At 49.1% G+C, this 23404-nt stretch overlaps 1 protein-coding gene across 7 annotated transcripts in view; it reads left to right on the top strand.

The window, feature by feature from the left end:
- Positions 1-23404, top strand: part of UROS (uroporphyrinogen III synthase) — a 34766-nt gene that overhangs the window by 4385 nt on the left and 6977 nt on the right. For 3 of the 7 annotated variants that reach the window (XM_047073595.1, XM_047073601.1, XM_047073600.1), the window contains exons 2-6: positions 5650-5738; positions 5921-6004; positions 7647-7743; positions 10846-10920; positions 20311-20385. In XM_047073595.1, coding sequence (XP_046929551.1) covers positions 5676-5738; positions 5921-6004; positions 7647-7743; positions 10846-10920; positions 20311-20385 — 394 coding nt within the window. In that variant the 5' untranslated portion in view covers positions 5650-5675. Of the gene's footprint in view, positions 1-5649; positions 5739-5920; positions 6005-7646; positions 7744-10844; positions 10934-20310; positions 20386-23404 lie in introns of those variants that run through there. The other 4 variants (XM_047073596.1, XM_047073598.1, XM_047073599.1 and 1 more) reach the window with 4 other exon arrangements.

Below are 23404 nucleotides of genomic sequence, written 5' to 3'. Positions count from 1 at the left end.
CCCATTTTGGGCATGGAGCCTATTCAAAAAAGGAAAAAAAAAAAAGCAGTAATGATTAGATGAGGTCACTAGGAGGTCAAGCCCTAATACAATAGCCACAAGGTGGAGGCCTAATCCTGTGGGTCCGGTGTCCTTTACCAGAAAAGGAGACACCAGCGGTCTCTCTCTGTGCACAGAGGAAAGACCACGTGAGCACGGCCAGAAGGCACTCGCCCCTGAGCGGGGAAGAGAGCTCTCACCAGGAACCAACCGTGAGAACACCTTGATCTTGGACTCCCAGCCTCCAGAACTGTGAGCAAATAAATGTCTGCTGTTTAGCCCCCCGAGTCTTTGGAATTCCGGTATCGATGGGATTCCACTCTGCAGAGGTGTCTTCCTTCTCCTTTGCTAGGGTCTCCCCTGCCCACTGCCCAACTTGACCTGGCATTGCCTGGGTGCTGGAGGGCTCTGACCTGGGCCTCCTTCCCCCGTCACCCAGGTCCCGGGACTTCAGAAGACTCCCTCTACACACTGACACCACCCAGATCCCTGTCCTTTGACCCGACTCCCCCCTGAGCCCAGATTGCCTACCCAGTTTCTCCATTTGGGCATTTGGTGCCACGACTCTCCGACTCATTTACCACTGCAGCGGACCTAGTAAATGCTAACGTTCGTACAGCACATCGTGGTAAACAGATGAGGTATACAGTTCCCAGGTAAAGGCGGCCGGCCCTGGCTGGGGCTGCCGTGGTTCTGGCTGCCCTGGGCCCCACCAGCTGCCCCAGGGGCCGAGAGGACCAAGCCCGCAGGCATGCCTGTAGGCCGTTCACAGCACACAAACGAACGGGCTGAGGCGCACGGTGTGGAACAGGCATCCTCAAACACGGTACGTCCCGAATGAATCTTTGTCCCCATCCCTTCGCATGCCCTGACAAGGCTCCCATCCTCCAGCTGTTCAGGTTATAAACCCAACTCCTCTTTCCTCCACCCTGCACCAGCCCCAGTAAATGCTGTTGGCCCCACCTTCAGAACACATCCGAGGGGACGCCTCCCCACTTCGCCTGCCAACGCCTACCCGGGCCCTACGGGTAGGAGTTGGCACAAGAAGGCCTGAGGAGGGTGAGCCTGAGAGACAGAAGTCTGGGGCGGCCGGAGTGCAGAGGTGGGAGTGGAGACCCCGGGGCCGGACCCTGCCGGGCCTCGTTGGGTCGTATCAGGGAGTTTGGATCTGATCTCGACAGGAGTGGGAAGGTTCTTATTGACAGATTTACTTCTCCTGGCCCTTTCTCATTTCTGCTCGCCCTTTCCTCCTGCAGGGTAACAGGAGGCGGGAAGTGTGGTATCACAGAGCAGGCACAGGACTGGGGGGCAAGGGATCTGACGCCAGCTTTACTGCCCACGATGTGATCTTGTTTCTCCTCTGTTGAGTGGGGCAAACCTCGGCGTTACCAAGCTGTCGGGGTGCCAAGTGACTCAGAGGACGTAACAATGGCCACTAACACGCTTACTGAGCACCTACCATACACCAAAGACTGACTGAATGCTTCGGTTGTATGAAAACGATGAGGTCGGCCCATTTTATGGGTGAGGAAGCTGCCGTAGAGAGGACAGAACTCCTCCAGAGTCCCTGAGCTGATAAGTGGCAGAGCCGGGTGGCATTCACAGACAGGCGGGCTGGCTCTCAAGGCTGTGCTCCCAACGCCTAGGCTGTGCTGCCTCTCCTATCCTTTGCAGACCCCACCCAGTGTTTGGGAGAACAGAAAATAAAAAGTATCACTCTGGTACAGAGTGCTTAGATTAATAACGCAGACACGCGAAAGCAAAGCCCATCTACCCACCGCAAATAGAGAAACTATTTCTTCTGGGTTCTTCTCTATGGTCGTCTTGGGTAATAAAATTGATGGCTCCGGGATAATAACCATTAAGAGATTCCGTGAGCTGTGCTACTGGCCTTGAGAACTAAAAATCAGATTATTACCCTTATTCCTTCTCTGCCCGTGCTCACAGCACCTCTAATGCAACATTCAGAGAAACACTGCTGATGATTCTGTGCCCGGCTAGCGCCCCATGTCATCAAGTTCAGTGAGAAACCCATCACCTGATAAGTGCACAGAGATAGTCCTGCTAACACATCACTCATTTTCTTAGTCATTTAAGAATTAAAGCTGATCATGTTTCGAGAACAGATTCCCCACTAATTGACTAGTACCATTCACTGGATATTAAGCACTTTCGGTCCAGGGCAGAATCCCAGGGCTCAGAGAAAGGTCTACAGGGCGTGGGGGTGGAGGGGAGTGGACGGGGGAGTCCCAAGAGGTCCTGCAGAGCCAAAGGATCTGCAGCAAAGGCCTGGGGACTGGGTGACAGACACTGCCCTTAGCAGAGGAAACGGTCACCAGGGGGAGGCCTGGCTCACGGGGCAGCTGAGGTGCAGGTGTTTCCACAGGCACTCGTGTGCATGGCATCAGCTGCCCTACACGTGGGGGATGACTTCTGTGCCTGGAATGGCTTCTGTCCAAATGGCTTTCTTTCTCCAATCATCAGGGTTTAGAGAATGGCATTACTGCAACTTCTCCCAGACCAAGGAAAGGTCCAGAACATTCCCATCCACATTCCAGCCGGCAGGGAGGCAGGGGGAGAGAGTAGGGGCGTGGCACTTCCCGCTAAGGGCAGGACCCACAAAGTGTGCACCTCGCCCACCCCCCCCGCCCTCCGCCCTCTGCTTGTGTCCTGAGGGCCAGAATCTAGTCACCAGGCCACATCCAGGCACGTTTTCATTTGGGGCAACCACGTGCCCTGCCCTGTTAACAACAAGGGAGTCCATTTCTATGAGAGAAAAGGGCAGACTGGGTATTTGGGAGCCAGTGGCGACCTTGGCCACACCTGCCACTCCAAGTAAGACTTGGCCAGTTCGGCCTCCATGGCATCTTGACTTTTTCTTTGTCGTGCTTATTACACCGACTCTGTCATCGTCTTTACGTGTAAAATGTCGGTTTTATCCTCCGGTAAAGATGAGGCAGGAATCATACTGTATCCCCAGTGCCTAGTACACAGTAACTGTTTAGAAATATTTGTTGCCTCATTGATAGGATTACATTGAACACACCTCAAGCTTAGGTGGGATTCAAAGAAGAAAGACATTTTCGCCTAGAGGCAACCATCAGGCCACGGACAGATGGTTTCACCCTGAATTACGTCACTGCACCCTGTTAACTCTGTCTTCACTATGAATCCCCGATCCAGCCGCTTCCTAATGGCGCCACTGCCCAGTGTCCTGGGTGGTCATCCCCGCCACACAAGCCAGAGACCCTTCTAAAGCGCGAACCAGTGTCATCGCTTCTGGTCCTGCTGCAACCCGTCTGTGGATTCCCATTTCTCGTGGGGCCCAAGTCCACCTTGTCCTTCGCACTGGAGCCACGCTTACCCTTCTCTCCTGGGGACATGCCCAGCCCTTCCTGACACTGGAACAGTTTTCCTCACTGCCATTGTCATTCTGATCTCAACTAAGACACCCTCTCAGAGGTGGCCCTGGAGAGGCAACCAGCTATCAGCACCCGGTCACCTCTCCTACATCACTTTATAAAACTTGGTAGTACTTGAACTTGTCCCCCCTTCCCCAGTAAATAATGCAGACCTAATGCCCCTGAGGCAGATTCCAGGCGTCACTGCCTGAGAACAATATAGAAACATTTTTGTGAGAGACTGGCTCCTGGAATCTGAAAGCAACACTAACATATCCTTTGAAAACTTGGGGTTCCATACCCCAGAGCCTACAACTGTGGCGGGGATGTGCCCCTTAAGGCCTTCCACCAACTGGAGGAGGCCCTCCCAGATCATCTAGGATAATCTCCCTGGCTAAAAGCCACCTGATGATAGACTTTATTGTGTCTCCAAAATACCTAGGTCAGCGCTCGTGAACAAATGGGGACTAGATCCTAGCCGGGCTGACAACGTGAGCATGACCATCTCAGAAAGGCGGGTTCCCGGTTTCCCAAAAGACAGACACATTCCAAACGACCTCAGGAAACAATAGAAACAATCCTGCTACTTCCTCAGTCTCTGCAGCTAACAGCTCAGTGGCAGCAGTAATTAGAACTTGATTTCATAATTATTATTTGTTCACCCAGGGTTGGTTGCTTAGATACAAAGCAATTCATTTTGAGCCAGATTTTCCTTAAGACGCCCCGCAGATATTATAATGTTCCGGAACCTATTCAGTAATAACAAGTAATGGCTCTCAAAGTTAACACATTTCTGCTCGAAACAATATGTGCTGTTTGACTGTTACCAACCACTTGTATAGTAGTTAGTAAGTAACTGGTGGGCCTCATGCTACTCACGGGATAGTAATCCACATTTCAGGCAGGATTTATTCCGCAGTTCTCCAGCAGCATTTATTTTGAGGCCTTTGGGGTGGTCATATTCAATTCCACCCCCACCCTATGCCTTGATACAAAAGAATTTAACGTCTATTGTAAAAAAAAAAAAAAAAAAGTGGATAATACAGAAAGAGGTGAACAAGAAAACAATCACCCTAACCTGCCCCCCAGGAATAATTATTAGTAGTATTTTGATGCATATTCTTTCATATATATGTATATATGAGATCAATAAAGTCACACTATTCATGCATCCTATTTTTTTTAACATTATTTGGTGATCCAGGTAATTAAGTTATTAATGACTCTTCTAATGATTTCATCTAATGATGTACCATTCTCTCAAAGTTGGACATTTACTTTGTTTCCCGTTGTTAATACTAGGATACAATCTTACCACTAGAAGAGGAGTAAGTCCTGGAGACCTAACGCACAACATGGTGATTATAGTCAACAATACTGTATTATAAACCTCAGAGTTCCCGGGAGAGTTCACCTCAACTGTTCTCACCACAAAAAGATAATTAGGAGGCACGGTAAAGCCATTACTGTAGTCATCACACTGCAGTATGGAAATGTATCAAATGAACGGCTAACTACCGGACATTTACAAATTTACACAGTGTCCTATGTCAATTATATCTCAAAAAAAAAAAAAATACCAGGATGGACATCTTCATGTTAATCTTTGCACACATTTATGAGTAGTGCCTTCGTATTTATTCTTAGAAGTGAAATTATAGGAAGGAAGAGTATGAAATATACAAGGCTCTTGATACACATCAACGAATTATTTTCCAGGTCGTTAGATGACTTTTGAAAGGTGTCTCGTGATATTTGACAACATTTATAACCCATCATTTGAAAAGTAGAAAGGTCAATATAATTATTTCCTAAAGAGCTTATGAACTATTTAGTATGTTTACCCTGAAACAGAAGTAATTGTTTATTTCCTTAAAATAATTTCTGTGTTATTGACAATACAACCCCCAATTTGCATCGCTTCTCTTTATGAGCCTTAAATGTGTGGCCCGGACACTGGCTTTCCCTAATGGCTTTCATCTGCCTTTCCGAGTGATATCAAGTGCCAGCATGCTGTCCCTTGGCCTTATCAGCGACAGGGTCTTCAGAAGGAACAAGCACATGAACGCTAAGTCATTGTGGGCGAGGGACAGGTCCCCTCAGCCAGCAGTTGATTACCTTCTTCCCCTGCTTCTGTCCCATCGATAACTGCTCAGGAAGAGTCCTTGAGCTCTAATTAGGATCCATCCGTCTCCCTGCTCTGTCACAGCACCCTGTAAGGATTGCCAGACGATAATGAAGGTTCTTTTACTAAAAGACCCTAAGGAGGATGACTGTGGCCAAGATCCATATATCAGGGTAAGTGCCTGAGGCTCCTGGTCCCATGAGGCCTAACACTGGCTTACTACGAGGGTGAGGGGTGGTGGTGGGGTATCTGCTAACCCTCTACGGGGCCGACACCAAGTAAGTCGTGACTGTGACCCTTTCCTTATTTTCCACACAACCCTGGCCAATGCAGAACTATATTCTTGTATTTGCAGGAACTAGGATTATATGGACTTGAAGCCACTCTGATCCCTGTTTTATCATTTGAGTTTTTGTCTCTTTCCAGTTTTTCTGAGAAGGTAAGGTGTGTCAGTGTCCGAGTACCATAATTTCCGAGTCTCTGTAGAATCGTTGCCCACCCAAACCAGAAGGATTTCTTCACCATCCCCTCATTTCACTAGCAAACTTGAAACAGGGGTGGCCCAGCCTCACCTGGCCCCAGGGGAGGTGGCTCTTGGACCGCCCGTGAGTCCCCACCAGCTCCCCCAGAAAGCCTCCCTGTCCCGGAGGTGGGGTCTGTGGGGGCCGGGAGAGCAGGTTGCAGGGGGCTCTCAGCAGTGGGGCCCTTCCAGTTTGCCCTCCCGCTCACCCGCCCGCCCTGACCACGCGCCACATGGGTGTTACCATCCCGTCTTAGAGCCAGGCCCCAGGTTGGGCCACTCGGCCGAGGTCCCCAGCAAGTAAGAAGGCTGCTGCTCTGGGCGTCCACTCTGCTGCCGGTGATGCCGTCGTAGATCCTGCTGGACAAAGCCTCAGGAAAGACTCGCAAACATTTCAGATCAAAGACTCAGTGCTGAGGCCACCTCATCAGTGTGCAACCGGCCCCAGGGGCGGAGCGCCTTCGGGGCGCCTCCCCCGGAGCTCCTTTCTAGACACGCGGGCCCACAGCCAGGGTGGTTCCATGGGACTGGGGTGCCCAGCCCTGCTCCTGGGCCCCACACCTGTGTGAGCGCCAGGGTCACCCCTCCTGCTGTGCACAGCACAACCCTGCCAGCAGCTCTGTACGGAAGCATGTTTCTTCCTTTTGATTTGGGCCGAATACTGCATTATTCATTCAGAAATTTACCCGGCAAACATCCATCTGGCATCTGTTCTGTCCAAGGCACTGGGCTGAGTGCTGAGGGAACCATGTAAGCGGGGCCCCAAGAGGCATGCTCTTCCATAAGCAGCCCTGAAAGGCACCAAAGACCTCATCGCTTGAGATCACGTCTTAGACTCGTGCTCATACAGATACCAGAGTTTCCACACCGTCATCTCCCATCTCCACCAGCCAGCGTGCTCCCTGGGAGCCTTCCAGAGCCCTCATGAAGCCCCCTACGGAGCAAGGAGGGGCACGGGCATGTCCTTGAGCCCTGGCCCTGCCACTCACCTTGGGCCAGCTCCTTAGGCTTTGTCTTCATCTATGAGATGACAATAACCCCACCCATCTCACATGGTACTTTCACAGATTTTAGGGAGAGACTAGGTAAAAACGGCAATGTTTAGTAGATTTTATCATATTATCTTTGAAAATCAGTGCTTCGGCATGGAGATTGCCCCTTGAAGATTCCAGTTTTATTACAGACGCAGGTCCAATCTGCCCTCCTGCCTGCACCCCACCCAAGCCCAGGCTGGGTCAGATTGTCCCTCTCTGCACCTGTCATACCTGCCACCCTACAGTTCTCTTTCCTGTCCCTCCCCTAGACCGTGAACTGCTCAAGGGAAATGCCATGAACAGTGAATTCACCTGCATTCGCCTGAGTGCATGAATGGTGAATTCACATGAATGGTGCACAGTTCCAGGCATTTAGTAAGCTCCCAATAGGTGCTGAGTGGACCGGTGGGTGGGTGGATGGATGGATGGATGGATGGATGGAATTTATTCTTGTAAAACATTGGAATTCTGGGAAATGTTGAACTTGATCTTTATGTAAAACGCCTTTGTTACTGTTTGGTGTGCAGCTGTCTCATCCTGAAGGCTACGGGGGCCTCATTTTTACCAGCCCCAGAGCAGTGGAAGCAGTGGAACTGTGTTTGGAGAAAGACAATAAAACTGAAGGTAAGTGGGGGTGGGGGGAGGGCGGGTACCTGGGTGGTTCGGTCAGTTAAGCACCTGACTCTTGATTTTGGCTCAGGTCGTGGGATCGAGTCCCGCATGGGCCTCCAGCGCTGAGTGTGGAGTCTGCTTAGGATTCTTTCTCTCCTTCTCCGTCCCCCCTCCCCTGCTAGCATTCTCGCTCTCAAAACAAAAACAAAAACAAACCCAAAACCTGAAGGTAGGGGAGACACTGTTGTGAATTCCACTGGACTTTACTCTGATTCTTCCCACTGGGGATATCAGATTCCAGAAATAGCTGCCCTTCAGGTTTGAAAAATCTCAATGACTTTTAGTTCAAAAAAGTATTCAGGTACCAAGTCACTTCACGTTCGTGTAAACTTTGGAGGAAGCAGAAAATGACCTTTCTCCTTCTAAGCTGACTCTTAATGTCCCACACAAAGTGACACATTAACCCGGTAGCCTTCTACCACTACGCCTAGTGGCGCCGTGTCACAGATACTGCTTTGGGTCACAGGTGACAGGGCTGGCTCCTGAAGTCCCCAGTCCCTGGGTAGTTCACCTGCCAGGTGATCCTCTCTGTCCTCAGCATATACTGGTTGCAGTCTCTTTCCTCAAGGGGATGAAGAGAAGACCCAACAACTTTGAGAAAATGGTCCGTGCGTGCCAGGCACTTAATGACAGGACCATCCCTTAAACCCTTCTTCCTACCTCCTTTTCTCGCCATCAGAACATGTGAACAGGGCCCAGGTTTCAAACTGAACAGCCACGTTAGTCTTTGCAGTCAGACCACTTTGTGGCCAACATTTGTGGAGTGCCTAATGCATACCAGGCCCTGTTAAATACTTTCCATTTGTTACCTCATTTATCACTAGACTGCTGGCCAGAGGCATATGTACGGTGGTCCTGTTTTACAGATGACAAAGCTGAGGCTTGGGAAGCACTTGTCCAAGGCCATGGAACCAGTCATTGCACAGCCAGGCTTCAGACCCAGGCGTGACCAGCCCTAGTTATTCTAAGCAGTGGAGGCAGCAGTCAGGGGTCATTACAGAATGGCTTTGCGGCAAGTTAGGCCTGGATTCAGATGGCCACTCTGACCTTGGCGAGTTCCTTGACCTCACTGAGCCTTGCTTTCCTTGTCTGTAAAGTGGGCATAATAAATAATCCTTCCATCCCAGGATCATCACTTCTTTTTTTTTTTTTAATTTTTTAACGTTTTAGTTTTATTTTTTGAGAGACAGAGAGAGAGAGAGAGAGAGAGCACGAGCAGGGGAGGGGCAGAGAGAGAGGGAGACACAGAATCCAAAGTAGGCTCCAGGCTCCAAGCTGTCTGCACAGAGCTTCATGTGGGGTTTGAACCCATGAATGCAAGATCATGACCTGAGCTGAAGTCAAATGCTCAACTGACTGAGCCACCCAGGTGCCCCCAGGATCATCACTTCTAACTACTAGCTAGCTAAACTTACCAAGTGCCTTCTCTGTGCCAGACCCCATACTAAATGCTTTACCCCTGAGGTAGATATGACTCACCAGAGCTTGAAGAGCAGAGGGTATGAAGCTTGCCAAGACCACAGGGTCTGTAAGTTGTGGACTGGTGATTCCAGCTACCAGTCTGAGTCCCAAAAAGAAGCATTCAGGATGTTCCCTGGCACATGGCAGGCTAGTGGGCAATAAGTGGCAGTGGTGAATGGTTATTGACTCTCTACAGTTAATTAGGCTTCCGTTATAAGCTAAAAAATCACCTTCTTGATGGTGTTGTATACACGTTCACCTCCTGCTAAAGAGAAATATCAGCTACGAGGCTCGGAGAATGGTTTGCTCACATGCGATAGGTAATTTTCAGATAAATATTACTTACATGGGTCGGGGAGGAAAGAAGGTGAAACTCAATCTCCGGTTACTTTTTCAAAAGAAATTACCCCCAGGGCACCTGGCCAGCTCAGTCGGTAGAGCATCCAACTCGACAGTGGGGTGTAAATTCAAGCCCCATGCTGGGTGTAGAGATTACTTTAAAAAAATAAAAATCTTTAAAAAGAGGTAAATAAAAGGAGATTTCCAATGGGAGTGCAAAGGGTTGTGTCACACTTAAATATAAGGGAGAGTTCTGCTCATAACTGGATTCTAAGAAGGGAGAGCGCATATTTTCTTGTCTTCTAAAAAAATGTTCGATACTGAACACTGCTCAATATTGAACCCCCAGTGGCCTGATGTATTCGTACAACCCATTTTCTCTTTGTAGTTCTTTAATCCACATTTAGAGATGTTTGTTTTTGTTGTGAAATGGTAGTGTTCTCCATTAAAGCGTGTCTGCTATGAACTTGAAATTTATTATCTTTCTTTGACCTAATGGAAACATGAGTCCTCTCCTCGGAGATCACAGCTTCTTGACTGCTTCTAGATTTAGGTCCCAAATAAAACCAGTTGTATTGCTTTATTAGATATTAAGTTGCCACCTTTCAATGACCAGTGACTTTTTCTTTAAAAGTCTAAATTTTTAGGGGCTGGTTCATTCAGAAGAGCATGCGACTCTTGATCTCAAGGTCATGAGTTTGAGCCCCAAGTTGGGTGTAGATGTGACTAAAAAAAATTTTTTTTATTAACTGTAAGTCTAGATTTTTACATTAAAAAAATTTTTTATTAGAGAGAGATAGAGAGAATCTGTGAGTAAGGGAGGAGGAGGGAAAGAGAGCATCCCACGACCCTGGGATCATGACCTGAGCCAAAATCAAGAGTCAGACACTCAACCTACCCAGCTACCCAGGCGCCCCTAGATTTTAAAATTTTAATGTCACCCTTCAAATCAATTCTTCAAGTCATATTTGTTCTCTGGTACACACTAAAAATGCTTCTAGTGCCAACTGTGGAAACGAGTTAATATTTTACTCAAGGCATACTGAAACATTTACCAAGGTGATTTTTAAAAATTTGCCTGCTGAATACGAACAGAATAAAAATGGAATTTTAGTTTGAGATGCTTCTCTTTATATTTGGTCATTAATAGTTTGCCTTGTTCACAAGCGTCTTAGGATGAACAGGCAGCCTCGGGCAACAGTGCAAATGGCCACCATGATATCTGCAGCTCACATATCATTCCATGTTTTACAGTCTGGAAACACTCTCTGAAAGAAAAGTGGAATGCTAAGTCAGTGTACGTGGTTGGAAGTGCTACCTCTTCTCTAGGTAAGCAATCCAGGTAAAGGTAAAACACCACAGAATTATTGCGATATTATGTATTTGTTGGTCTTTGTCCCAGTACCTGGCACAAAGCTCCTTTAGGAGGTTTTAACCCTTGGTATTTGCTAAGTGATAAGAAAGATGAAGTTATTCATAACAGACCTCTTTCAGTTACACCTGAGTTTATATTAATGAGGTGGATTTTGGAAAACTGCAAAGGATGGGGGAGCTGGTTGCCAGGGGAACCAACCTTGGGATTAGAGAGGGTGGTCTCCTGTCTCCCCCACCTCCAAGGAGGAGGGTGGGGCTGGAGGTTGAGTTAATCATCAGCGACCAGTGATGTAATTCATCGCGCCTGTGTAATGGAACCTTCATAAAACCCAAAAGGATGGTGCCCCAGACAGGTGCTGGGAGGGTGGTGCACCTGGAGGGGGTGTGGAAGCACTCTGCACCCGCCCCCCTTGCTCTGCGCATCTCTTCCATTTGTGTCCTTTGAAATATCCTTTGTAATAAGTAGGCAATAGTTAGCAAACCATTTGCCTGAGTTCTGTGAGCAAATGATCCAACCCAACCCACATTCGCTAACCAGAGTACCGAAGCATGACTATGGTAGTAGCAGAGAGTACAGGAGAGAAAACCAAGGGTTTTTCATTCTGCAATGACTTAGCCTTGTTTATTTAAAAAAAAACACACAAAAAAACACTATAGTTCAAAATACGATTTTTTGCTTATTAAATTTACAAATAACTAGTTAAGTATAGAATGCCACTGGTAAGGGTACAGTGAAACAAATATATTCAAATATTGCTAAGTAGCATTGAGAATTGGTTCATATGTTTTCAGAAATACTTGATCAGTGTGTATCAAAAGCTCTATTACATTGGCACCTGGTTGGCTCAGTAGGTAGAGCATGGGACTCTTGATCTCAGGGTTGTAAGTTCAAGCCCCATGTTGGGCATAGAGCTTACTTAAAAAAAATGAAGTAAAATCTTTTTTTTCCAGTTATTAAGTATTTATTCACTGTAGTTCTTAAGTTCTATTACAATGGAAATCTTGAATTTTTCATTGGTGCCTAAGTTATCGGCTTAAGAGGCATGGTACCCTGGCTCCAGAAAACTCTGACTAGGCTTATGTAGTGGGTTCAGGGCAGGACCCTATAAACTCACACAGCGTTCTGCATTGGGTTTGTCCCCATATTGAAATTCATTTTTTTTTCAATTTAACTAAATTTTTTTAAATTTAAACCCAAGTTACTTAACATACGACGCAATAATGATTTCAGGAATAGAATTTAGTGATTTATCACTTACATATAACACCCAGTGCTCATCCCAGCAAGTTTAATGCCCATCACCCATTTAGCCCATCCCCCCACCCATAAAATAAAATCTTTAAAAAATAAGAAAAAATTTTAAAAGCTCTATTACAAGGTTTGTACCCTTTGGCCCACTAATCCCTTTTCTGATAAATCTAGACAAAGGTAATAATCCAAAATAGGAGAAATTAAGTGTTTTTATTTTTATTATTACTTTTTTAATGTTTATTTTTGACGGAGAGAGAGACAGAGCATGAGTGTGGGAGGGGCAGAGAGAGAGGGAGACACAAAATCTAAAGCAGGCTCCAGGCTCCGAGCTGTCAGCACGGAAACCAACGTGGAGCTCGAACTCATGAGCTGTGAGATCATGACCTGAGCTGAAGTCGACGCTCAACCGAATGAGCCACTCAGGTACCCTTGAAGTGGTTTTTATGTGAGACTATATCCTAGCATTAGTTATAGTCATGAAAAAAGGAAATCCCCCAATAGGGAAACAGTAATCATTTATGTGATGATTACGTAGCTTCTTCTTTTACATACTTTTTATTTGGAAGGAAATTTATAGAAAACTTACAATACAAAGAACTCAGTCTTTCCTGGACTCCTGGAGAGTAAGTTGCCAACATGATGCCCCCATCACCCGCAAATATTTGAGTGTAGATTCCCCACAAAGACATTTCTGTATAGCCACAACCATCAAATTTAAGAAATTAACACACATATATTGGTACCTCCTAATTCTCACTAACATCTCTCATAGCTGAAGGGTTAAGTTCGGAATCACGTCTTACATCTCGTCAGGTCTGGTTAGTTTCCTGCAGGTTGAAACGATGCCTCCATCTGTCTTTGGCTTTGTGACCTTGACACTTTCAGAGTATAGACCATTTGTTTTGTAGACGGTCCCCCAATTCAGGTTTGTCTGATATTTTTCTCATCATTACATTCATTCAGGTTATATATGTCTGGCAGGAATATCACAAGCGATGCTGTTTTTCTCCTTGACGCTTACCCATCATTCCAATTTGCTCTCGTACTGGGAATGTCCTTTGTCATCCTTTGATTTAGGTGATGTGAGGCTTCTCCACTGTGAAGCTACTGTTTTTCCCCTTGAAATTAATAAGTGCTTTGTGGGGAGGTACTTTGAGAATATATGATAATGTATTCTTTGTTTTTTTCTTGAGTAGTCTCTACACCCAATGTGGGGCTTGGGCTCACAACTCCAAGATGAAGAGCCACATGTTGTACCTACTGAGCCGGTCAGGTGCCCCTGATTAATTATCATCACACTTTCAATTTATTCAATTACTTATTTATATCAGTATGGATTCGTGGTTTCCTCGTTTAAAGATTACAACCCATTACTAAGTCTATTTATTTTATTGCTTAAATTATCCCTGATGTGGCCATTGGCAACCCCTTTAAGGTGACTTCTGTGTCCTTTTGGCATGTCCCATCATTCTTTGAATACTTCCTCCTTTGCTGGTGCAAAAAGATGTTCCCGGTATGTTCTGTCTTTCCTGTCACAGCCCTGAAATCAAGCATTTTCCCTAAGAACCAGGGTTCCTATTAGTGGAGAGGGTATTTAGAAGCCGTCATGTGGCTGCTCAGTGTATTCATCACCCTTGGACTTCACTGCTCATAGTCATTTTCAGCACACAGAGACAGGGAATACATAATTTTACACACACACACATCCCAGTGTTCACATATACTCATTTATATTGGAAACCATGAGTTTATTCCACCACCTCCAATTACAGTCCGACACCACAGGGCTTATTCTGGGTCTTTCACTTCTATATTTGTGGCCCCCATCTCTGACAGGGAAAAACCTAATACATTTACCTATTTGACCGGTGTCCCTGTAAGGAATCAGTCTCCCCTGGCCCCACCCTCACAGGGTTTCTGACACCCCACATCGGTCACTCCTCCACAATGACACTCACGTTACTCTGCCCCACCTAAGGGCCTTCGGACCGAAATGTTCAAAAGGAGAGGGGGGAGCAGAGAGGCTAGGGGGTCTTTTTAAATGATTTTGAAGGATTTTTATAGCATAGGAAAGATACAGTATATATCATTAAGGAAAAAGCAGGAGGCAATACAGATAGACATCTGATATAATTTCACTTTAATCAAAAAATGCAGGGACTATACTATACCAGAGAGTCCTCTCTGTCCTCCAAGGAGCCTGAAAGGAGCAGGGCCTCACGGAGATACTTGCCGGAGTATATAATGTTCGTAACCTAATCAGTCACAACAGGCAAAAGGTGGAAACAACCCAAATATCCATTGACAGGTAAATGGAGAGATAAAATGTGGCGTATGCAGGCCACAGAACATCACGCAGACATAAAAAGCAAGGAAGGGTGCCTGGGTGGTTCTGTTGGTTAAATGTCTGGCATTGGCTCAGGTTGTGATCATGGTTCCTGAGTTTGAGCCCCACACTGCGGCTTTGGATCCTCTGTCTCCCTCTCTTTCTGTCCCTCCCTTTTTCGAGCTCTCTCTCTCTCTCAAAAATAAACATTAAAAAAAAAAAAAAAAGGAAGGAAACTCTGACATATGCTACAATATGGAAGAACCTTGAAAACATTGCACTAACTGAAATGAGCCAGATGCAAAAAGATAATGATGCCCGTATGATTCCACTTACATGTGGCTCATAGAGCAGTCAAACTCAAAGAGACCAAAGGTACAGTAGAGGTTTGCAAGGCCTGAGTCAGGGCAAGTAGGAAATTATTGTTTAATTTGGCGTAGAGTTTCTATTTGGGAGGATGAAGAAGTTCTGTAAGTGGATACTGGTGGTGGTTGTGAATGTACTTAATGCCGCTGAGTTATACACTTACAAATGGTTAAAATGGTAAATTCTATGTTATGTATTTTTACTACCGTAAGAACAAAACCTGAAAGGAAATAGCGAAACATTAAAGGTATTTATCTCCAGATGGTGGTATTACAATGGTTTTTATCATTTTTAAAATACTTTCAACATTATCCAAACAGTCTTGAAATTGCTATTTAAAAAAATTTTTTAATGTTTATTTTTGAAGGAGAGAGACACAGAGTGTGAGTGGGGGAGGGGCAGAGAGAGAGGGAGACACAGAATCTGAAATCGGCTCCAGGCTGCGAGCTGTCAGCACGGAGCCCGACGCAGGGCTCGAACTCACGAGTCTTGAGATCATGACTGAGCCGCCCGGGTACCCCATATGTTATTTTTAAAGCACAGAGGTAAACAGTGAATCATTAAAAGTCAACCTTACAAATGAACATAAAAATTAAGCATTTGGGGCACCTGGGTGGCTCCGTTGGTTAAGCATACATCTTCGGCTCAGGTCATGATTTCATTGTCGAGAGTTTGAGCCCCACATGGGGCTCTGTGCTGACAGCTCAGAGCCTAGAGCCTGCTTCGGATTCTGTGTCTCCCTCTCTCTCTGTCTCTCTGTCTCTCTCTCTCAAAAATAAATAGACGTTAAAAAAAATTTTTTTAAAGTAAGCATTAGGGGTGCCCGGGTGGCTCAGTCGGTTAAGCGTCCGACTTCGGCTCAGGTCATGATCTCACGGTTCGTGAGATCGAGCCCCGTGTCGGCCTCTGTGCTGACAGCTCGGAGCCTGGAGCCTGTTTCGGATTCTGCGTCTCCCTCTCTCTCTCTGCCCCTCCCCTGCCCATGCTCTGTGTCTTTCTGTCTCTCAATAATAAATTAACGTTTAAAAAAAAATTTTTTTTTAAGTAAGCATTAAACAATGCTTAGCAATTATGAGTAAATCAATGTACAGCTTTGTTGCAGAACAGTTCAGTTTGTCCAAATGAATTTTGAAACACTGGGGGAAGTTGCGGCATGAGTGAAAGTAGTTTAAAAATGAAAAGCCCTCTTTCCAGAGAACAAAATGACGTAAGGCGGACACCAGCTGCGAGCTGCCTGTCTAATTAAGAGCTGATGCTTAGCTTTTCAGTACAGTGCGACTTGCGCCTGGGAGCCCCGCAGATCAGCAGAGGGGGAATCAGGCCTTGGTTGCCAAGGAAACCGCCCCCACTCCCCCCCCCCCAAATCAGTTAAGACTTTGCTTGCTCCTTCTTTCGCTGTTTTCTGAAGTAGAAGAGGGAAGCAAATCATAGAGGCAATTTCCGACCATCAAAGACAGTGTGTTTGTAAATTGTTCCGTTTTGATTCTTGTGCGGCCTTCAGTCTGGTCTCGTGCTTTGCATCTCACTGTTCTGTCAAGTGAGAAGAAAACCCCACAGCGGAAGCGGTGACACGGGAAGAGAAAGCCGAGACGGAGCTGGCAGGCGTGCGCCAGCATCCCGTGTGGCCCAGGCGGCAGGGCCTGGTCCGATGGGGACCCGCTGGCCCCAGCCTGCTCCCTGTTCATTCAGCTGTGAAGGAAAAGGGAGAGTTCCAAATGCTAGAAACATTATGACCAGAGGAGAGATGTCATTCGAATTTCGCAGCTGTAAAAAAAATCTCCTGGGAGAGGAGACCCTGGCCGGCTCTGTTGGGCCCCACACTGGGCGCAGAGATTACTTTGAAAGAGAAGGAAAAAAAATCTCTTTGGAGAAACCAATCGGTCTTAACACGGAAGTCAGTCACCCAACTTTGGAACCTTCTTAGTTCACTTTGCAGACACCATGTGCACAAGGAGCTCTCTCTGGCAGGTGCAGGGAAGAGGACTTCCTCGAACGCCTGGACGTTTCTGTTGATCCTGAGGCTCAGCCAAGAGACTGGAGAGTTAGAGGACGTTAAACACTGACAGCCGGAGGAATCCAGGCCCGTGTGTTAGTCATCATCTGCTGCGTAACCCATTGCCCCAAAACGTAGTGGCTAGAAACAACAAGCATCTAATTGCTCACCGTTTCCTTGAGGCAGAAATCTGGGAATGGCTTAGCTGGGTCCCTCCGGCTCAGTGTCTGTCACCAGGCCGCAGACACCTCGAGGCTTGACTCGGGGGCTCTGCTTCCAAGACCCTGCACGTGGATCCACCCCCCAGCCCTCACGTGGTCCTCTCTAAAGGGCTACCTCCCGGCCCTGCTGTGAGACAGTCCAAGAGCCAGCGAAAGAGAGCATCCAAGCCAGAAGCCGGTCTTTCCATAATCAGGCTTGCAAGTGACACTATCTCCCTTCTGCCACCTTCCTTTTGTGTGAATGGAGTCAGTCCAGCCCACACCCAAGGGGAGGGGATGCCACAGGGGTGTGAGCACCGAGGTGACTGGGAGCCTTTTCACAGGAGCCCCTCTGGCTCCCCCAGAAGCTGTGGATCAGGGCAGGAGACGGAAAGGTAGGGATGTGTCTCACAGTGGAAATGGAAACCGGGTCCGGTGAGCAGCAAGTAGTCAAGGTCCATCAGGGAAACGTGTCTGTGTCTCTTCATAAATACTGACTTGACTCACAGTCCTGTAGATATTATTAACTACTAATAGATGGAGACTATTTTGTAAGTCTGTTGTTGGTCTGCATAAAACCTCTGAGAACGTCATTTTGGTTGGAAAGTTTCTGCTTGTCTTAATAAGATTTCCATTTGTATCGAAAAAGCAGCGTTGGTTGGCTGCGGGCTGATCCCCTGCGGCTCAGCCGGCCTCCCTGGCCGCCCAGAAGTGGGGTCCCCTAGCTCCCCCACCTGACCGCCAGTCTGGTACCTGGGAGCCACTGAGTGGCCCTCATTACTTGGCCTTGTCGACCCGGAACAATTCCTCTGTGGAACACAGCTTAGCACTGAACAACTCAGGACTCGGACAGACGCTGTGTAAGGTAACTTCACTCTGAGGTGTGTATGTGCACCGTCGGAATGAATTACCGTCTACACCTACTCGTGTAAGTCCTACTGCCATTTCTGCGTCCCCGTCACACGTCAGGCACTGCGCCGTGCACCCGTGCACTTTATGTATGTCTTTTCACAAGGAAGGTCTTACTAAGCCCATTTTCCTGACTTAAAAAAACCAAGCCTAAGAGAGGAGGCGTGATTTACCAGTCACACGCCTCGGAAGTGGTACAGATGGGGTGCCTGGGTGGCCCGGTTGATGAAGCATCTGACTCTTGATCTCGGCCCAGGTCACGTTCTCGTGGTTCGTGGGACTGAGCCCCGCATCGGGCTCTTTGCTACCAGTGCGGAGCCTGCTTGGGATTCTCTGTCTCCGTCTCTGCCTCTTCTCCACTCATGCTCTCTCTCTCTCTCTCTCTCTCAAAATAAATAAATAAGCTTTAAAAACAAACGTGTAAAAAAAAAAAAAAAAAAGAAAAGTGGTACAGACATCGTTCAAATCCCTGACTGCATTTTCCAAAGCCACCATGACCCACTGGCCTAAGCACACAGATGTCCTTCCACTTTTAAACCCTATCTGGTTTTTTTAGTATTTTCCATTGCTCTGTTTTCCCACTCATTCTGGGAGAATACTGAGGTCTTCTCACCCCTAACCTTGTTAAAATGTCTTCAAAGCCCATTTGCTGACTCTTAGGGATGTGCTTTCGCACTAAGAATTGTCTTACCTTCACATAACCACACGGTGCCTTTCGCCATAGGCCTCTGCCAGCAGGGGGGGCTCACCCCCTGATTTACAAGAGCCGCCCCCCCCCCCCCCCCCCCCGCCCACCCACCCGGACTGGATGCGCTGTGGCAGTCCTTGCCTCAACCTCCTAAATGTAAACAACATGATGGCAGGTTTGTCCGGGACAAACTGGCTTGTTCCACCCCCGCTGTGAATAAGCTTAAGCTGCACTGTCCCTGTCACCTGGGGAGGCCCTGAAGGTGGCCTTGCCTGGCCCGGGTGCTGGCTGAAATGCTGACATTGAGAGAGGGGAAGAGAGCACAGGAGGGGCAGAGAGAGAGAGGGAGAGAGACAGTTCCAAGTAGGCTCCACACTGTCAGCACAGAGGCTGATGTGGGGCTCAATCTCACGAACCCACGAACCGTGGGATCATGACCTGAGTCGAAATCGGGAGTTGGACACTTAACCGACTGAGCCACCCAGGCGCCTCCCCACCCAATCTTTACCGAGAGCCCCTGCCGGCTGCAGGCAGGCCGCACAGCCCAGTCCCTGTGCTCGCAGAGACAGAGAGGACAGGCGCTGGACAGCTCAGGGTCCCAGCTGCCTCCTCTCGGGACCAGACGTCCCAGGGTTGTGCGGGGACGAAACGCGTCAGGCCTCGCTCCACACAGCCAGCGGCAGTGGGAGAGGCCAGGTTCTGGGTCTGGTTCCTCTTGTCTAGTTAACTCAGGAAGAAAGCGTATGAATGTCGACACTAAGTACTTATGTCCCAGTTCACTTCCTGGGAGGTTTTCAGGGTTTTTGGTGAACCGAGACCTCCCCAGTTCAATCAGAGGCGGCGGCCCAGCCTGGGCTGGCCGTGCAGCATTCAGAGGGGCTCTACCTGAACAGAGTTCACAGCTGCATGTGACTTTTGTCCCCCGGACTCAGGACACTTGAAATGACCTGTAAATTAAAAGCTGATGGTGCTTACGTTAAAGCTGCAGTTCGTGGCCTAAGTGGAAAGCCCACAGCACCCATGTCCGGGAAGGCCCACACCCTGTGGACGGGTAGTGGGAGCTGACGGAGCTGTGCCCTTGGCCCTTCCTACATCAGCATCCTCCGCGGTGGCCAGTGTTCCCCGCGTGGCAAAGGGCGGGGGGAGCCTGGGTGTCTGCCTCTGCTCCCTTCGTGACAGCGGTCTCTGAAAGCAGCTGGGATGCCCGTCACCCCAGATGACCCGCATTCGCGGTGCTGTGGGTCCCCGTCGGCGGGTCACTATGAAACCTCTCCCGCCGTCCCTTCCATTTCAGTCTGGCCGCGGTCTGCTCCCACCCTCTCCTGGATTCCTTAAAGCGGGTCCCACGTGGCTGGCATCTTGTCTGGTAGATGAGCTCAGTGGGGTGCAGAGGAATGGGGGCGTGACCCAAAGTCACACGTCCAGGAAAGGTGGGGCCAGGACCCAGCACCTTCACCTCTGACAGTGCCCGTGGGCCTCTGGTACCAGCCTTCAGGAGAGACTTTCTCTGTGATTCGTAAAGCATGTGCCTTTGTATTTGCACATCAACAACACGGGAACAGAGGTCTTCGATAGCTATGTGAAAATGTGCATTTCTTGGTTGTTTTGCAGTGAATAAAATCGGCCTGGACACAGAAGGAGAGAGCTGTGGAAATGCAGAAAAGCTCGCAGAATACATTTGTTCCAGTAAGTAGAAAAAGCTCACCCCCAAGTGAAGGCCATTTATTTACGTTGGCTTCTTGGCCTCGCAACCGTCGCCCCGGGAAGGGCCCGTCTCCCCTGTGCATCCTCCGTGGTGACGGGGGTTGGTGTGCCGTGTGCAAGCCGCTCCTGGGACCCCAGGCTCCTGGTCCCGACGTGTGTCTCTGCTTGTCTGAGATTCGAGTCTCTCCGCCCCCTCCACCAAAGGACTCGGGACAATGCGAACGTTACACAAAACAAAATGTTCGGCGACAAGTACAGGGAGACCATCTGTGGTGATTCTAGAGGGAGTGGAGGCGGGCAGGTGCCGCTGGGCACCGTCCCTGTGTCTGTGTCTCCTCCTCTCTCCTAGGGGCTGCTTCCTTCTCTGAATTCCCCTCCTCAGAGCGGCCCCCACCCCCACGAGCGCGTCCCCGGACGGCATGTGGCCGCCGTTTGTAGGTGTCGCTGGTTGCAGACATGTTGCGTTTCCGTGAGGGGTTCACCCTTGATGGAAGTAAAGCTTCTGGGGAACTTGGAGCGAGAGGGGCGGGAAGGTTAAGGGGTGCCCGCAGAGCAGTCCTCCTCGCCATCTCCCCCACCCCCCAGCCTAACCCAGCTGCAGACACTTGCCCTTGCGCCCTTGTCGCCCCCTCCCCATCGGTAAAAGCGGGTCGAATAAGCACCCCACGTCACGGGCCCAGCACGACGACGTATTAGGTACACAGAGACAACACGTGCCAGATGCCAGCGTGGTGGCCCCCCGGGGGCCAGGGAGCAGGGCAGCAGGACTGAGGGTGCTCCCTTCCTCTCCGGTCGCAGCCACCCCAGCCCTGCTCTTCCCTTTAGTTCGGTGAGGTCTAAGTTTGGAGAAACGCTCTTCTTACTAAAGGAGTGTGTTTCCCAGACACTCCCAAAAGCCCCGGGGACAATGGACGTGACCCTAAGCCAGTGACCCTTTGGGCCCAAGCCTGGTCGAAGCAGATGCTGGCCTGGGCCGGGGAGGAGGACCGGGCACCCAGCACTGTGTTCCTGTCCCAGGGTAGCACCTCCGGGCCTCCTGCCTCGGGTCTGGGATCCACCACGCCACCCGAACCGCGGTGCCTCGGGGGCTCTCAGACACGACAGTCGAGGGCCCACGACTCTAGTGGCCGGTCCCATGGCTGCTCCCGGCACGTTGTCCCGCCCAGCTTCCTGCACAACCCTCCCACCTCTGCCTGTCCCCCCCCTCCCCCCGACGGTGCTGCCCGCGGACGTCCGTCCCTCGTGTAGTTCCTGTTAAGCACAGCCCCTCACGACAGGGCTGCTATAGGCTGTGCTCTTTCTACACATTACTGTCCCAAAGACTCCGGCCTCGTGAGGGTCACTGGTCTGTGTCGCCTCCTCCCTGGTGCCCCCCCAGCCCTGCAAAGGGCCCGGCACACAGGTGTTCCCACGAGGTGTTTGCCGAATGCTGTCGGACTGTTCCAGCTTGACGGGAGGGCACGTGAAGGGTGAGGCAGGGGAGGGCTTGGCCAATGCCCGCCGGCCTGTCGGGGCTGAGAAGCCCTTTAGCTTCAGCATGGGCGTGCCGCTGCCCACCGCTGCCCAGCCAGGTGTTGAAACAGCAGCGGGAATTATGCCGGGGGTCCAAGGGTGAGCACGGTCCCGGGCACCTCGGGGTCCTCAGGCCCATGGCACCGTTTCGAGGGTCACTGAGCCTCACCTCTTCTGGGGCGAGAAGAATGTCACGATTGGGTTCTTCCCCCAGCCGTTCATAGTGTGGGTGCATATGTTCCAGAAGGATCCAACTCCAGGCTTTTTATTTCTGATGTTTTTAGGGGATAATGGTCACCATTAAGTGGTAACCGAGCCCTTCTAATGTCTTCATGTAGAAATCGCTGTGAACGGTAGCTCTTGGCATTCCCCGTGGAATCAAGTGCCTTGGTTAAGAAGACTCATGATGGGTTCTGTGGGTGGCACGACAATTACTCCTTAATGGAACAGGGGCTGCCGCCTGCTCCCAGGGCAGACGATCTGGCCGTCCTCACAGCTGATGCACTAGTTCTGGAAAGAGACGGAGGGAAATTGAGTCATTCTTCATCATCAGGTGCAAAGCCATCAAGCTGGTGTTCCTTGCTCTGCATACACAAGGCAGGAAGGATCCGTGTCACTTCTGAGATATCACACTGGTGTTTCAATTAACTGCCTCACGGTGTGAGGGTAGATAGGAGCCTACTCTGCCCTTATCTCGGCAGACACGGGTCCACACTCTTTGCAAAGCCTTTGTGACTTCTCATTCATTACCGGCATGCCTGTGTGTCCTAATAAATTTTTAATTCGCAATTAGAATACCACATAAGAATCCTTCTTGACTGCTAATACTTTAACCTTGGTTTTACCAAGGCATTAATGATTTCCTTCCCCAGTAAGATCTGAAGCTTGATTTGAAAAGCTAAGAATCTACTTCCAGTATTTAGAGTGAACAGGCCAGTTCATAGTTATTGCTTACTTTAGCTGACACTTTTACTCTGTGACAGACACCACTGTGAGCACTAAAGCTATGAACTCATTTCATCTGTTGTGTGTGTGTGTGTTTTTTTTTTTTTTTTGAGAGATGGAGAGGAAGGGGCAGGGAGAGGGGGGTGCAGAGAATCCCACCCTGAGAGTGGAGAGCCCTGATGTGGGGCTTGAACCCAGGAACTGTGAGATCACGCCCTGAGCCAAAACCACAGGTCCGACGCTTAACCGACTGAGCCACCTACGCGCACCAGATAGCTCACTGTTACGATAGAAAACTCTGCCCTCCCAGGGTATCTCCTCTACTGGAAGAGAGAGCAGCAATTAAAATGGTAAAAGGGGGAAGACAGTTGCAACATTCTGCAGGAGAGAGGGTCTGCCTGAGTCAGAGGGGAGCGCAGCTATTTGAAATGTCCTCTGGATTCGGCGCTGGTAGGCAGACGGCTCCCGCAGCCTTGCAGACTTGCTCGGCTCCTCCTTCCCTCGCCATCAGTCTCACTGTCCGGGTTCCGCACCATGAGCATCT

The sequence above is a fragment of the Lynx rufus genome, unplaced genomic scaffold, assembly GCF_022079265.1.
Source record: "Lynx rufus isolate CCGP_SWC_20201006 ecotype Redwood Valley unplaced genomic scaffold, mLynRuf1.p SCAF_11, whole genome shotgun sequence".
NCBI classification, from domain to species: Eukaryota; Metazoa; Chordata; class Mammalia; order Carnivora; family Felidae; genus Lynx; species Lynx rufus.
This window is presented reverse-complemented; position numbering and strand designations above follow the sequence as displayed.